The sequence below is a fragment of the Cephus cinctus genome, unplaced genomic scaffold (genome assembly GCF_000341935.2).
Source record: "Cephus cinctus unplaced genomic scaffold, Ccin1 Ccin1_scaffold1553, whole genome shotgun sequence".
NCBI lineage: Eukaryota > Metazoa > Arthropoda > Insecta > Hymenoptera > Cephidae > Cephus > Cephus cinctus.
Window position 1 is genome coordinate 139,339 of NW_014333871.1, and position 13,103 is coordinate 152,441.

General features: G+C 36.6%; 4 protein-coding genes across 6 annotated transcripts; 1 reads left to right on the forward strand and 3 right to left on the reverse strand.

Annotated features, from left to right (window-relative positions):
• Positions 1 to 105: 105 nt before the first annotated feature.
• On the reverse strand, positions 106 to 1,447 carry LOC107273285 (YEATS domain-containing protein 4). Its single transcript, XM_015751332.2, has 4 exons — positions 1,153 to 1,447; positions 797 to 1,078; positions 544 to 724; positions 106 to 483 (listed from the first exon to the last, which is right to left on the reverse strand). Exons 1-4 carry the CDS (start codon positions 1,198 to 1,200, stop codon positions 311 to 313), a joined length of 684 nt encoding a protein of 227 aa, XP_015606818.1. The 5' UTR covers positions 1,201 to 1,447; the 3' UTR covers positions 106 to 310.
• Positions 1,448 to 1,889: 442 nt separating this feature from the next.
• On the forward strand, positions 1,890 to 8,219 carry LOC107273281 (ubiquitin carboxyl-terminal hydrolase 32). 2 transcript variants are annotated; one of them, XM_025090635.1, is made up of 13 exons: positions 1,890 to 2,339; positions 2,410 to 2,534; positions 2,789 to 2,894; positions 2,980 to 3,222; positions 3,294 to 3,533; positions 3,633 to 5,232; positions 5,329 to 5,578; positions 5,639 to 5,944; positions 6,013 to 6,206; positions 6,516 to 7,131; positions 7,209 to 7,562; positions 7,631 to 7,657; positions 8,105 to 8,219. In XM_025090635.1, the coding sequence occupies exons 1-11, from the start codon at positions 2,282 to 2,284 to the stop codon at positions 7,506 to 7,508; spliced, it is 4,038 nt and encodes a 1,345-aa protein (XP_024946403.1). In that variant the 5' UTR covers positions 1,890 to 2,281; the 3' UTR covers positions 7,509 to 7,562; positions 7,631 to 7,657; positions 8,105 to 8,219. The 2 variants fall into 2 exon arrangements, with proteins under 2 accessions (XP_024946403.1, XP_024946402.1); XM_025090634.1 differs by lacking the exon at positions 8,105 to 8,219 and having other exon boundaries at positions 1,892 to 2,339; positions 7,631 to 8,071.
• On the reverse strand, positions 8,160 to 10,758 carry LOC107273282 (trichohyalin). The gene is made up of 8 exons (XM_015751321.2): positions 10,218 to 10,758; positions 9,751 to 10,121; positions 9,468 to 9,659; positions 9,226 to 9,405; positions 8,965 to 9,146; positions 8,669 to 8,881; positions 8,448 to 8,603; positions 8,160 to 8,361 (listed from the first exon to the last, which is right to left on the reverse strand). Exons 1-8 carry the CDS (start codon positions 10,555 to 10,557, stop codon positions 8,241 to 8,243), a joined length of 1,755 nt encoding a protein of 584 aa, XP_015606807.1. The 5' UTR covers positions 10,558 to 10,758; the 3' UTR covers positions 8,160 to 8,240.
• Positions 10,759 to 11,599: 841 nt separating this feature from the next.
• On the reverse strand, positions 11,600 to 12,976 carry LOC107273266. 2 transcript variants are annotated; one of them, XM_025090590.1, is made up of 4 exons: positions 12,679 to 12,976; positions 12,097 to 12,224; positions 11,863 to 12,011; positions 11,600 to 11,763 (listed from the first exon to the last, which is right to left on the reverse strand). In XM_025090590.1, exons 2-4 carry the CDS (start codon positions 12,164 to 12,166, stop codon positions 11,746 to 11,748), a joined length of 237 nt encoding a protein of 78 aa, XP_024946358.1. In that variant the 5' UTR covers positions 12,167 to 12,224; positions 12,679 to 12,976; the 3' UTR covers positions 11,600 to 11,745. The 2 variants fall into 2 exon arrangements, with proteins under 2 accessions (XP_024946358.1, XP_015606761.1); XM_015751275.2 differs by having other exon boundaries at positions 12,097 to 12,976.
• Positions 12,977 to 13,103: the final 127 nt, after the last annotated feature.

Consider the following 13,103-nt stretch of genomic DNA (forward strand, 5'->3'; position numbering starts at 1 on the left):
TGTTGACTCTTCAATTATGTGATAAAAGACTTTGCTTCAAAGTATTATTTGTGAAATCAAATACGATCTCAGTGCAGTGTTATTAATAGAGATAGTAAAACTGAATTATCGATCAATCGTAGGAGTATTTATTAAAAATAGTGGAAGTATTACTACAAATGAGTTTTACATTTGTTATACATGCCAATATCAATGCTCCATTTTTTCTTGCACTCTTACTGTTATTACATGGTAAAAAAAAAACTTATTTACAGATATACATATACATCTTTTCATTAATTTCCATAACCAGAAGTAAAAGTCAGTTTCCTTATGTAACGGACATACTACCACCAACTTTTGAAATCTTAGCAATCTCTTCCTTAAACTTTGCAATAGTTTCTTTAGCAAGTGTTAATTTCTCTTTGAGGTCTATTACTTCTGTTCGTATCCTATTTCTAGCCTCCACTATAGATTTTAGAGAAGATTCCTTCTTTGCCTCAACTGAAAATTGTGTATCTGTAAACATTATTCTTAAATACAACAGTATCCGTTTACACTTACAGTCAGTATCGTGTCTCCAAGCACCCAGAGTAATCGGTCTTGTGGAGCTCAATAAATGCTGCATAAAAGCAGTTGGATCTTGGAAAACAATTTCCTCATAGAATTCAGATACTAGACTTTTCTTTCCTAGCTGAATTTCTGGTGTTGATTGAAATAATTTCAGAATGTGATAAATGGTTACCTATGAAAATATTATTACATAAATTATTGTAAGTGTACTTCTTTGACAATCATTATAAACAAGTAAACTAACGGGTCTCTCGTTGGGATCATGAAAATAAATTTTGATAACAATTTCAAATTCTCCCCAGCCCGTCTCAGTCAACTCATACGGTGGTTTAGTGACAATTCTGTTTGGATTATTATAGCTTTCATGAAGTTTAAAATGAACTTTTTTGACATAAGTCGACATATCTTCATTATGATACGGTTTAACATAAACTGTCCATTGATGTGTATGACCATCCTCCTCACGTTTTTTTCCAAAATAACGTGCCATATTTCCATAAATTATTGGTTTAACTATAGTGACGCCCTACAAATTTTAATAACAAATATTTTTTAAATATTGTCTGTAGAACAGCACACCAATTTTAAGGTTATGTATACCTTTACTCGCCCACCGGAGTCAGGACCAAATTCTGTAGTAGTGGCCATTCTCCACAATTAAGTGGGCTATTTTATTAACACAGCTTTCTCTGTGACAATGAAAATTTGCAGTATCCCAATAATTTCCTAAAATTTAATACAGTTCACGAGTAACAGCAAAACAAACAATAATTGCATCTACAGCTGATAACAAAGAAAATCAGCTGATGGTATTTGTTTCCCCTTGCGGAAAGCTCACAAGTTACAGAGGATTATAAATTCTCAAAAATTCCCTAAGTTTAAACTTTACTACGACTTTTCATGTATAATAAATAAACCAGAACTGTAGAAGTAATATAATAATTGTACAACTCTACAAATATATATAATCAACTGCTTTAAAAATTATCATTTCCATTATTAATAAAAAGGATAAATAATTATAAGATACATACTAGGGATGTTACTAACGACATAATTATTAATGTTGGTAGAAATTTTCAATTTAATCGCGCCGTTGCAGTTCGTAGAACTTCATTAATTTTATTATACAACGAAGTTGCAAAATAGAATTATAATAATTCTACTATTACGTAGCACAGATACATTGTCAAAAAGCTTTTAATTAGTTTTCGCAGATATTCTTTATTTATACTAGACAATCTCTAATGGATGTTAATGAAATAACAGGAAACATCAATTACAACAAAATATATCAATTCAAGTTTCAAATTTCAACTTTGTTGCAGAAATTTTAGAAAGTCAAAAGATATCGCTTATTATTTTTAAGAGCAGATATTTAATTAAGTACGTATCTGTATGCTTTCAAATTAAAAGGATTCATCCAGGAACTGGACAAAATATCCAATTTGTCGATAAGATAGCGATGCTATTCAACAGTGTTTATCAGAAAGGTAGACAGTGCAACGTTCACCACAGTGTCCTCAGCCTCGAGTGCATACAGATTTATGTTTCATGTTGGGGGAAATCTAACGCAAGTCCAGTTTAGAGCTGCACATGACCGAGTTACTTTGAAGTCAAAGCAAATCAGGAATGGCCGAGTGGAAAGAGTGATATGTTCAACGTGTAGCAAATAAATAAATTCAATTTGACGGTGCTGTCAAATATGACTACGTTGTAATTTTGTAACATGGGTGGCAAGGAGTCGAAAACTCTGAGCATCTCTTACGAGGATGCTGTCAAACGGGGTAATTATAACCACGTAATCATATAACCTTCGCTCAATACCTTTTGATTTCCTTTATGTTTTCTTGACAGTTACTGAATCCGAATTAAGAAGACTTAGGGAAGCGTTTAAAAGGACTAGTGTGAATGGCGTTATTAATTGTAACGTTTTTGTACAAGATGTACTTGGAGACTGTGTTCCTACCCAAATAGCAGAGGTTTGTGTGCTGTGTATTTATTATTAAAGATATTATTCTTAATATTTCCATTAACGACTTGCTCCAAAAAAATGACATCATTTAATAATAGGTAGACTGAACATGCACATCCAAAAAAATGACATCATTTAATAATAGGTAGACTGAACATGCACTTATGAGATACAGCCTGATAATGTAAAATAATATCATTTAATGCAATAATAGAAACTTTTTATGTAGTGAATTTCAAAATAATTATTTTTTAATTTCAGTATATATATAGTGCATGCGGTGGTACATCAAGAGGAATAGGATTCAAAGAACTTTTGTGTGGATTAATTCTATTGACGCGTGGAAAGCAAGAAGAAAAACTTCGTTGTACGTAATGGGTCTTTGTTATGGGATTTGCTCTTATCAGTTAAATAAAAATGGTATTTAGTAATTTTTATCTTTTAACTTTTAGTCTTGTACGATTTATATCTTGCAAATGGAAATGGACCTCATTTTCCAAAAGAGGAGACAGAAGAGTTATCAAAGGAAAAGGAAAAAGTTGATGCTGGTTACGAACAATGGAAAGAATGGCAGTTGAAAAATATTGATGCAACTCCTTTATCGTGCTGGCTCTTAGCTCCACTAACAGTATTATCTCTTGGCAATGATCTGGAAACCCCTACATTCTTCCAGAGCCTTGCTGGTGTCACACATTGTATGTAACCATATTGTCTCATATATACAGAAAAGTAACAATAGAATTGTTATCATATCTATCATTAATAGTGGAAGAGGCAGACATCATTGAATTGGAAAAACATTACTGGATGCTCAAGGGTCAATCAGGCACTGGACGTTTAGATCTTGAAACCCTTGTACCAATGATTTCACCACCTATGCCTCTAAGTGTATGCCCGGGTTTGGTAGCAGCATTCGATGAGAATCGTGACAATCACATAGATTTCAAAGAGATGGCTTGCGGTATATCAGCAGCCTGCCGTGGACCACTCGTCGAACGAATGAAGTGTGTGTATCCGCTTTTGACATTACACTTCAGAATAATCATATAAAGGATTAACATGAATGATCCTTTCATTTAAATCTGATTAACGAATCTTAATATAGTTTGTTTCAAGATATTCGATGGAGACCGTGATGGTATTCTCAATGAACTAGAGCTCAAACATGCAATGGAGGTTCTATCGTTGATCCGGGATGATGAAATAGAGGCTAAGGAAGCCAAGGAAGAAGTCGAAGAGTTACCAAAACATCCGCTTACGATGGAAGAGTGGTTGGTGTGGACAACCGACAGGGAACTTCCTCTTGCATTTCTCCGACTCCTGGATCAACTTTGCCATGTTGTACTCGGCTTAAGGCCCATAGGTCGACGCGAAGAAGGCGAAATTGTAACTGGATGGCTTGCTAGGGAAGAACGCAGAGGACTTAGAGTGGGACAATTCTGGTACCTAGTTGCTAATTCCTGGTGGAACCAGTGGCGACTTTTTTGTCACTTGGATCCTGCTCCCCTAGATCTTGGATCTGAAGTGACTGTACTAGGTCCTATTGATAATACTGGTCTGATCGAAGCAACCAGATTTCGGGTACCTGCACTCACTGGTGAAGGTGGTCGTCTCAAGCGTGGTTTAGTTCTCACGCAAGGAAGGGACTTTCATTTACTCCCAGATGCTCTGTGGAAAGCACTTGTGCAATGGCACGGAGGTTCGCCAGCTTTACCTAGGCAAGTCATTTTACCTGCTACTGGATCCCAAGTAGAACTAGAATTATATCCATTGGTTCTGCGGTTGCTCATGCATCGATCTGTGGGATCACAGCAACAACAACAATCTCTATCATTGCCCCTGAACGGTGTCGGATCCTGGTTACCAATGTCCTCTTCAGCCGGTTGTTACAAAAGACAGCTCGCATATGTCGCAGCTTTTAGCAGAATGGCTACATCTGGACAAGTCTATCAGTTCCTCTGTAACCGACTGCATTTAAGGAATGATGATGTTAGGCTGTGGCATGTCAGGGAGTCCACCACATTAGGATCAGGAATGACTTTGTTAGAGGACGAACAAATTACTTTAGAAGAATTAGGATTACAAGACGATAGCCAATTGCTCGTGGAGGTACGAAATAAAGATCAAACGTGGCCGGAGGAACTTGGTCGCTTAAGAGAAACGAGTAAGGACGAAGCTGGCAAATGTGAACGAGGGGCCACAGGATTGAATAACCTGGGTAACACATGTTTCATGAATGCGGCTCTTCAGTGCGCAAGTAATACAGGTCCTTTGACTCGTTACTTCATGTCTGGTGCTCACATGCAAGAATTGAATCCTAATAATCCTCTGGGTACCCGGGGACACATGGCAGTGCGATACGCCGAGCTTCTTCGTGATATATGGAGCGGTTCTGCACGCAGTGTCGCTCCACTTAAATTAAGATGGACCATTGCTAAGTATGCCCCGAGGTTTGGAGGATTTCAGCAGCATGATTCTCAAGAGCTTCTAGCGTTTCTTCTAGATGGACTTCACGAGGATCTGAACAGGGTACGAGATGCTCCCTACGTTGAATTAGCTGATTCCGAAGGAAGGGAGGATGCTCAGGTCGCTCGTGAAGCTTGGGATAATCATTTGTTACGTAACCAATCCATCATCGTAGATCTCTTTCATGGACAACTCAAGTCTACTGTGCGGTGTGAGGACTGTCAATGGGAGTCCGTAAGGTTTGTATATATTTGATGTATATGAGGAAATACTCATCTTTCCAAATTTGATTAAAGTTAACACTTTTTATTATTTTAATCTTCATTTTTTCACAGATTTGATCCGTTTACGTATTTGACACTTCCTCTTCCGATAGAAGGTTTAGTACGTCGCGAACTTCTAGTATCGCGACTCGACGGAAGTATTCCTGTGCGTTATGGCCTTCTAGTAGCAACTGATGCAGATTACGTTACATTAAAAAATGAACTGAGTAAACTTTGCGACATTCCAGCGGCTCAACTATTGCTTGCTGAAGTCGCCGCAAATAACATCGACTGCTTTCCACCGGATTGGGCAACTGTCCAAGTACGTACTCAAAGGATATCCTATGCGATGAAAGAAATTAAAGGTCAAACTTAATTTTAGGAACCAAAGTCTGCTACTAAATTATATGCGTATGAAATGCCAGCTATTTATTCGCCATCTTTATCTCGACGTCGTGCTGCTAATGAAATATCAGAAGAACGTCGAAGTTTTAAAGCTATTCAAAGATCCGAATCTCCACCGCCAGCTTCTGTATCTTCAGTATCACCATTGACTGGCGCAGCTCCTTCGGTGCCTTCGATATCATCCTCAGAGACTAAAGAATATGTCAACGAGAGTACGGATAGCAGTTCAAACAATTCCTTAGTGAATGGTTTTAGCTACCTTGTAGCAGTTCATCGAAAAATGGTACAAGAAACGCTAAGTACAGTCTATCACCTGCTGTATGTGAGTAAAATCCATCTTATTTTTTTTAGATGCGCCAAGATCCTTATTTTGTAAGCTCACAAAAAACGCGACCCAGCCTCTTTGGAGTGCCAGTAGTTGTACCATGTGGTGAAGGTACAACACATCAAGAACTGTACAAAAGTGTATGGAGACAAATTGCCAGATTGGTAACGCCCTTACCACCCACGGAAACGGCAGCGTCGCCGAATCATGCTCAAGATTGGTTTGTGTTTCCACTTAAAATATTTATGAATCAGTTATTGTTTTAAAAATATAACTGCACTCATTAATGCAACTTGGTGAATTATTCAACAGACTTATACTAACCTTGAATTTATCAGAAATTTATTATCATATTACTGTACGAATGATTTCCTTCATTTTTATTTAAAATAGTTAGCTTCGCAGCAGGTAGAACTCTAAATATGAAGAGATATGATATTGCACAAGATATTTTTTGTTTAGGATATTTTCTTTTTCATCTATCACAGGTTGAAGGTCAGTGAATTTACTTTTTTTTTCTATTTTACAGCGATGACAGTCTCGGTTACGAGTTTCCATTTGTCCTACGCGCCGTCGATCGCGAGGGCAAGGTTTGTGCCTGGTGTCCTTGGTACAGGTTTTGCAGGGGCTGCAGAATACGTTGTGACGGTGAACAAATGATTCTGGATAGGACATCATTAAATAGCGAAGGATCCTCAGGACCACTCACACACCTGGCGATAGATTGGGATCCCACAGCTTTGCATCTACGATACCAAACCGCAACTGAGCTCAGTTCCGAGGAACACGAAAGTGCAATAAAGGCGAGAAATGCAGAGAACGCGCCCTTGTCTCTGTCTTCTTGCTTGGAGGCCTTCACTAGGGAGGAACGTTTAGATCGTTATCAGTGCACTAAATGCGCTAAACCCAGAATGGCTACCAAGCGTCTACAACTATGGCGATTACCACCAGTACTAGTCGTTCACCTCAAACGATTTCAATGCGTTCGTGGAAGATGGGTAAAGTCGCAGAAAGCAGTGCAATTCCCTCTAAAGAATTTCGATCCATCTACATATCTTGCTGATCCTGAGCATCATCGTCGATTGAATCATCACAGGATGAAAACAGATGCTCAGGAATTGACGTATCATCTCTACGCAGTTGTGGTAAAATGCTTACTTCTTTTGTGTACTCAACATATCCATATCTTCTTTCCCTTAATAAATATTTTAAATTAATATAGTGCCACAGTGGGATCATGGGTGGAGGTCATTATGTGAGTTATGCAAAAAATCCTGACGGTGGCCAATGGTATTATTACAACGATAGTAGCTGTCGAGAGTCAAATCCAGAGACCGTTGCAAAAGAAACTTCTACAACGGCTTATATACTTTTCTACCAACGTGATGGTCTCTCTGAAGAAGATTATTTACCTACTTTACCAACCGAACAGAACCCAAATGGGAATGCAATATCACCAGCAGATTTTGATCTGAATGAACCGGATGAGAGTGAGCTCAGGAAGATGTGTTTATTGTCCTAAGGGACGTGGAGGATCTCGAAATCAAAATTGAATTCCAAAGATGGTATCGAGATGGTACGTGAAAAAATGTTAAAGTGTATACATATATACAATATAATTATATATTATTATTTTTATTTTAGGTATTCAGCTGTGCCGGTACACGTATTGTGAGTTTATAAATATTGCAAATGTCATGAAAATCGTGCGAAAATACAAAGATGCAAGATTCGTTTGAAGCGCAACGAGATCGTTTAAGTAAATATGCAGCGTAGAGTGCATAGTTTGCGATTGATTATGAGAACATCATTAATAATTGCCATTACCCCATTTTCATTATCATTATCTATAATCTTCGTGACCATGTTAAATCATTCAAGATGACATCCTTCTTATTAGCTATTCATTCATGCTGCATACACTGTGCTACACAGCAAATCAAAAGAAAACTTTATACCTTTCACAATATTAGATTCTCTTCGTAATCGCGATTAAAAGACCGAGCGCTGCGCGTTCTCCTTACGCAACTGGATCTTGATGTAACGATAACTGTAATCAGCACGCTATAAATATCTTGTACATTACTTATGATTAATATTTAATAAATTCTTTTTAAGACTCTGCAAGGACAATTCTCATGAGATGTACTTTTGGTTAGAGAAAGTCAACTAAGACGAGGCAAGATTGATATTTATTATTTTACCAATGTAAGTTAATTTTTATCACATTTTTTAAAAGTAAATTTAGATTATTTTAACCGAGTAATATGTGAGATCTAGTCATTGTTGGACTAGATGTTGATGGTCTAACGTGTCTTGTTATTAGAGCAGTTCTTGCTACTTTTCTATCAAAATTTTCTGGCGATAAAGTTCTTCTGTAAATTATAGAGTTACGGTTTTTGAGATTTTTACATGATTTGGGTTGTAGATTTTAATGTCATAGAAAAATTATGTATCTTACCTAACATGTTCTCGTAAACTTGCTGAAGTCTGTGCTTGCGTTCTTGACTCTCTCAGAGAATTCTCTCTCTCACGTCTCAATCTTCCCATTTTTGCCTCTTTTCTTCTCGTTGCTTCCTTCAAACATTGCGTTTTAGCTCTTTCCATATCCATCACTCTGAAAGACCAGAAATTAATTGTACAATATTATTTTTATTATTTTTTGTCATATGTTTTATTTACTTTTTCATTATTTCGTTATGGTGTTCCAATCTAGATTTATTCTCCATTGCTACTCTTTCCTTTCTTCCTAATTTTTCCTTGACAGCCTTAAACATTGCTCTTTCTACGGCTTGTCGCTGCAATTGCAATACTTGCATCTGCCATTTAGCAAAACCCTCTTCCAGTTGTCGATGCATTGCTTGTACTCTCTGTTGTCTTAAATCGCGCAAATTGCTACGAGTGATTTATATGTAACTTACATGAGTAATGAGTTTCATTTATAAAATACCAACAAGTTATATTTGCATTATGGTTACCTTTGCTGCAACATATTGCGATCACGAACTGTTAAAAGTGCTTGATACTTCAATTCAGCATGTTCCTCCTTTTTACGACATTGTTCCTGAAGCTTACGCAACGCTACTTCTGTTTCAAAATTCACCTGCTCTAACCTTTCCTGATGTCTTATTTCCTCCAATCTATTTGTCGAAGCGACTCTCTGAGGGATAGAATATCTAGGAAATATCCAATATGCAATGTCTTTAATTACTATCAAAAAGAGGTGTAGAAGAACTTACTCTTCTATAGAGTTCCTGAGAGCTAGTACGAGATTCCTGAGCTTTTTTTAATTTATCACGTGTTTGTTTGTCCCAATTCAATTGAAGCATTGCCGTTTCCATTTCCATTTGTTGCTGATTAAATTCTACTTTAGCTTTTCGCTTATAATTCAATAAGATTTTCTCCTCCGTCTCAATATTCTATATAATAAAATAAGTTAAAGTTGATGATTGACTAAAATGTTATTAGAGATAATATGAACCTTGCACTGTCGTAAAATTTCTTTAGCACGATTTGCTCTCAATTCCTTTTCAGCAATATTTCTCTCCAGGAGTTTTTTATTCCTTCGATGAACATCCTCGACATCCTCCAATTTCTTGGCACATTCTGCTGATTCTATTTTTCTTTTCTCCATAACATATTCTCGCCACTTTTGCGCCTCGTAGTCATCGTGCTATATAAAACATTCATAGTTTGTACAATAAGGTCAGTATATGTTTATATGTGAACAATTTTAAGATTTTATTTAGTGAGAAAACCATTACTTTACGCTTCTCCTCCAATTCCCTTTCCCACATCAAATGTACCCTGTATGCAAATTCTTCGTTCTCTCGTTCCAATTGTTTTTTATAGGCCATCATTTCTAATATTCTTCTGTCATGCTCTGATAAGTGAATCCCATCGATGGAACCCCTTGAACACTTTCTCCATAGCTTCCCTGAGAGACTTGGAAGCACATTATTCACATAAGATTTCGAAGTGACTGTGGAAGCTGAGATTGACATGGCTTTTCTCAGTGATCCTAATTTAATTGTACGTTCGTGGGAGGAGAATTGAGAACCATAACTAGAACTGGAACTCATATCCATACTGGATTTTCGAGAGAAACTAGTAGTTGTTTCAATACTCGCATTTCCTATGAAATCAAAATGAAGAGTAATGTAATATCTTATTCTGTCTCAATACCCATAGAAAAATAGTTTCGATGTATCATAATTAATGAAATACTTACTATTCATATTATTACTATTTTTCCCAGGAGAGGTTGACCTTTCAAATTTGGATTGTCGCTTTTCCAACAAATTATCTGGTCTAGTCAGTTCACCGCTACCCTTTAGATATATGACGTTCGACTTGCGTCTATTCTTCGACGGATATAAACTCCCCAAGGATGCCGCACATCGTGCACGATTTTTATTCTTATTTCTAACATTGCACTCTTTAATTTTAAGGCGTTTCAACTCCGTTTCGACAGAATTCAAAGCACATTCTTGAGGATCGTGTGAAAGATATGGAGTTGAATTTGTGCGGAAATCATACACATCATAATACAGAGACGGTTTGATCCTCATAATACCTTCGTCTGGAGGTCTACGGTAATAGTTAAGCTCTACTGTCTAATATAATTTAAAAAACACTATACAGGTGTTCTTAGTCGGCTTTACATGATGTTCTTAAGACGGCAAGAAGCACAACCGAGTAAAACTGTACTGTATGGTACTGTACGAGAAGCTAGCCCGAGGTGAGTAGGGAGATTGCCAATGGGCCTGATTTTCCTGGCCTCACTTTGATTCTGGTTTCTACGCGCCACCTTAGCGGAGGGCCCTCGAAGCAGTTTCACGTTGTTGATTGGTCGAGTATATATAATAATACTACGCGTGAGAATCTGGAGTCAGTGCTTTGGCCCGTCGACGCGCCACCTGAACTAGAATTTCCAACTAGTTTTACGTTTTTGATTGGTCAAATGAATTCGTGTGTTCCTCGAGATCCACGATTTTAAACCTGGATAACACAACATATAAAAATGAACCAATTATTTTCTATGGAGAGATGAAACAAAATGTATTTGGTTAGGGATTTTTTTTCATTTAATTTTTATCATTTAAGGCTACGTAAAGACAACGTTTTTAATACATCGAATTATCAGAAAATTATGTCGAGGTAGAATTTTAATTCTAAATTATTTTTTATATTTGAACGTACTGATAATTCGAGATATTAAAAATAAAATTATCTTTCCGTAGGCTTGAATAAAAAAAATTGACTAAATTGAATTAGGCTACCAAAAATGTATAAAACTAAAAATTTCTAAGCAAATGCACTATTTGTCTCATCTCACTATCCTATTCTAAAAAAGACATGTAAGACGATATATATCGAAAAAGTGTCGTCGCTATAAAAGCTTTCTAATTGGTTGACGTGATGATAATGTGAAGTACTTCAGATTATAGAACTAACATGATAGATCCTTTTGGCAGATAATAGGTTAAATGTCATTCTCATAGATAAGGCAATATTTATCGAGAATGACAGCTGCGTTTGGCAGATCATTGGTTAAATTCATGTTTAGAAATGTCTGCAGGCGTAACAATAAATTTAAATAACCGCGATAAATAAAGTATGACAAACTTTTTATTTGAGATACTTTTTATATGTATACACATACACAGTAAAGTAAAATAATAACAAATAAAAAAATTATTGAACAGATGAACTGACGGACGTGGGTGGGTGTGATGGTTTTGGCCTGTTGTGCTTGATTAATCGGCTTTAGTTTTCTGAAACAGACATTACAATTTTCGTTATTTGTATTAGTATAAATAAATATGATTAATGAAAGTACTGAAACAAATTTATTATTATTCTTTAAAAAATACCTTGAAATTTTCCTTTTCATCTTCGCACGTTGTGATGGGATGCTTTAGAATTTGACGAAATCCTTTGCGAAGATCGGAAGCTGACATAATTTCATCATCGATAATAGAGATGCTCCGATTGTCATTTGTTAGAAGTAAAATTGATCCAACTGAAAATCATATAAATTTAATTTTTTAATCGAAAAACAATCTTGTACCTGCGTACCTTAAATATTTTAGTTATCATTTACTCACATCCATCTTTTTTCAATTCCCCTGGCACGCGAATGTGTACGCCTTCCTGCAAGTCGTTGTCTACTTGCATTTGAGCAACTTGGACTCGAAGTTTATACGTCCCGTCGGTAATAGCCCCTGTTGCGCAGCTGGAAAGGCCTAATATTTGATTTTCAATACGACGGTTATCACCAAATTCTATAATCTCGTAATCCTTGCCCACCAAAAAACTTGGCATCGAATGTACTCAAACCCATTTTTGTCTTTTAAATAAAGTTCTTGAGGCTAACTTCACACTCCACAGATGTACGTACGGCTTTTTTTCCAACGAAACTGCGTACCATCAAATTGGGTAATTAGGTAATCCGTTACTGCCAAAAAATTTGGCATCGTTTAAACTCAAAAAAATTATTTTTTTGATAAATAAAACTTTTGGGGCTAACTTCACATTTCACAGGTATGCGTACGGTTTTTTTTTTGTTTTTAACGAAACCACTTGCCACCAAATTTTGTAATTAGGTAATTCGTGACCGTCAAAAAATTTGGCATCGATTCCATACAAAAAAAAATTGTTGTTATAAAAAATAAGACTTTCGGGGCTACCTTCACAATCCAAATTTTATTTTCCATTTTCCAGAAAAATGGGCAACCACCAAATTTTTTAACTGGTCCACCAAACACCACCAAAAAACCGACAATTTTTTGACAACAAAAAATGTTCAAAAAGTAAATGTTACAATGCTATCTTCACGTAGGTCCGATTGTAGAGTGAGATAGATAAGGGGTAACTCGATCACAGCGACGCTGTTTGAAACTAAATTCAACCTCAGTAAGCGACCATCCCCCACCACTGAAATTCGATGAAGTTTCAAGACCTGTATGTAAGACCTATAACGGTAAGACTGTGGACTCCAGATTCTCACGCGTGGTATTACTATATATACTCGACCAATCGAAAACGTGGAACTGCTTCGTAGAGCCTCCGCTAAGGTGGCGCACCGAAACCAGAATCAAAGGGAGGCCCCGAA

What these genes read in the sequence shown, in the direction of transcription:
- LOC107273266 (XM_015751275.2), bottom strand. Translation starts at nt 12,313, where the DNA reads ATGCCAAGTTTTTTGGTGGGCAAGGATTACGAGATTATAGAATTTGGT. An exon ending in GGAATTGAAAAAAGATGGAT is followed by an intron (nt 12,012 to 12,096) that starts GTGAGTAAATGA and finishes TATGATTTTCAG; the next exon opens with TTGGATCAATTTTACTTCTA.
- LOC107273281 (XM_025090635.1), top strand. Translation starts at nt 2,282, where the DNA reads ATGGGTGGCAAGGAGTCGAAAACTCTGAGCATCTCTTACGAGGATGCT. An exon ending in CGAGGATGCTGTCAAACGGG is followed by an intron (nt 2,340 to 2,409) that starts GTAATTATAACC and finishes TTTTCTTGACAG; the next exon opens with TTACTGAATCCGAATTAAGA. An exon ending in CCGAATCATGCTCAAGATTG is followed by an intron (nt 6,207 to 6,515) that starts GTTTGTGTTTCC and finishes TCTATTTTACAG; the next exon opens with CGATGACAGTCTCGGTTACG.
- LOC107273282 (XM_015751321.2), bottom strand. Translation starts at nt 10,557, where the DNA reads ATGAGGATCAAACCGTCTCTGTATTATGATGTGTATGATTTCCGCACA. An exon ending in AAATAGTAATAATATGAATA is followed by an intron (nt 10,122 to 10,217) that starts GTAAGTATTTCA and finishes TTGATTTCATAG; the next exon opens with GAAATGCGAGTATTGAAACA. An exon ending in CTCAGGAACTCTATAGAAGA is followed by an intron (nt 9,147 to 9,225) that starts GTAAGTTCTTCT and finishes TCTATCCCTCAG; the next exon opens with AGAGTCGCTTCGACAAATAG.
- LOC107273285 (XM_015751332.2), bottom strand. Translation starts at nt 1,200, where the DNA reads ATGGCCACTACTACAGAATTTGGTCCTGACTCCGGTGGGCGAGTAAAG. An exon ending in ACTCCGGTGGGCGAGTAAAG is followed by an intron (nt 1,079 to 1,152) that starts GTATACATAACC and finishes TAAAATTTGTAG; the next exon opens with GGCGTCACTATAGTTAAACC. An exon ending in ATGATCCCAACGAGAGACCC is followed by an intron (nt 725 to 796) that starts GTTAGTTTACTT and finishes ATATTTTCATAG; the next exon opens with GTAACCATTTATCACATTCT.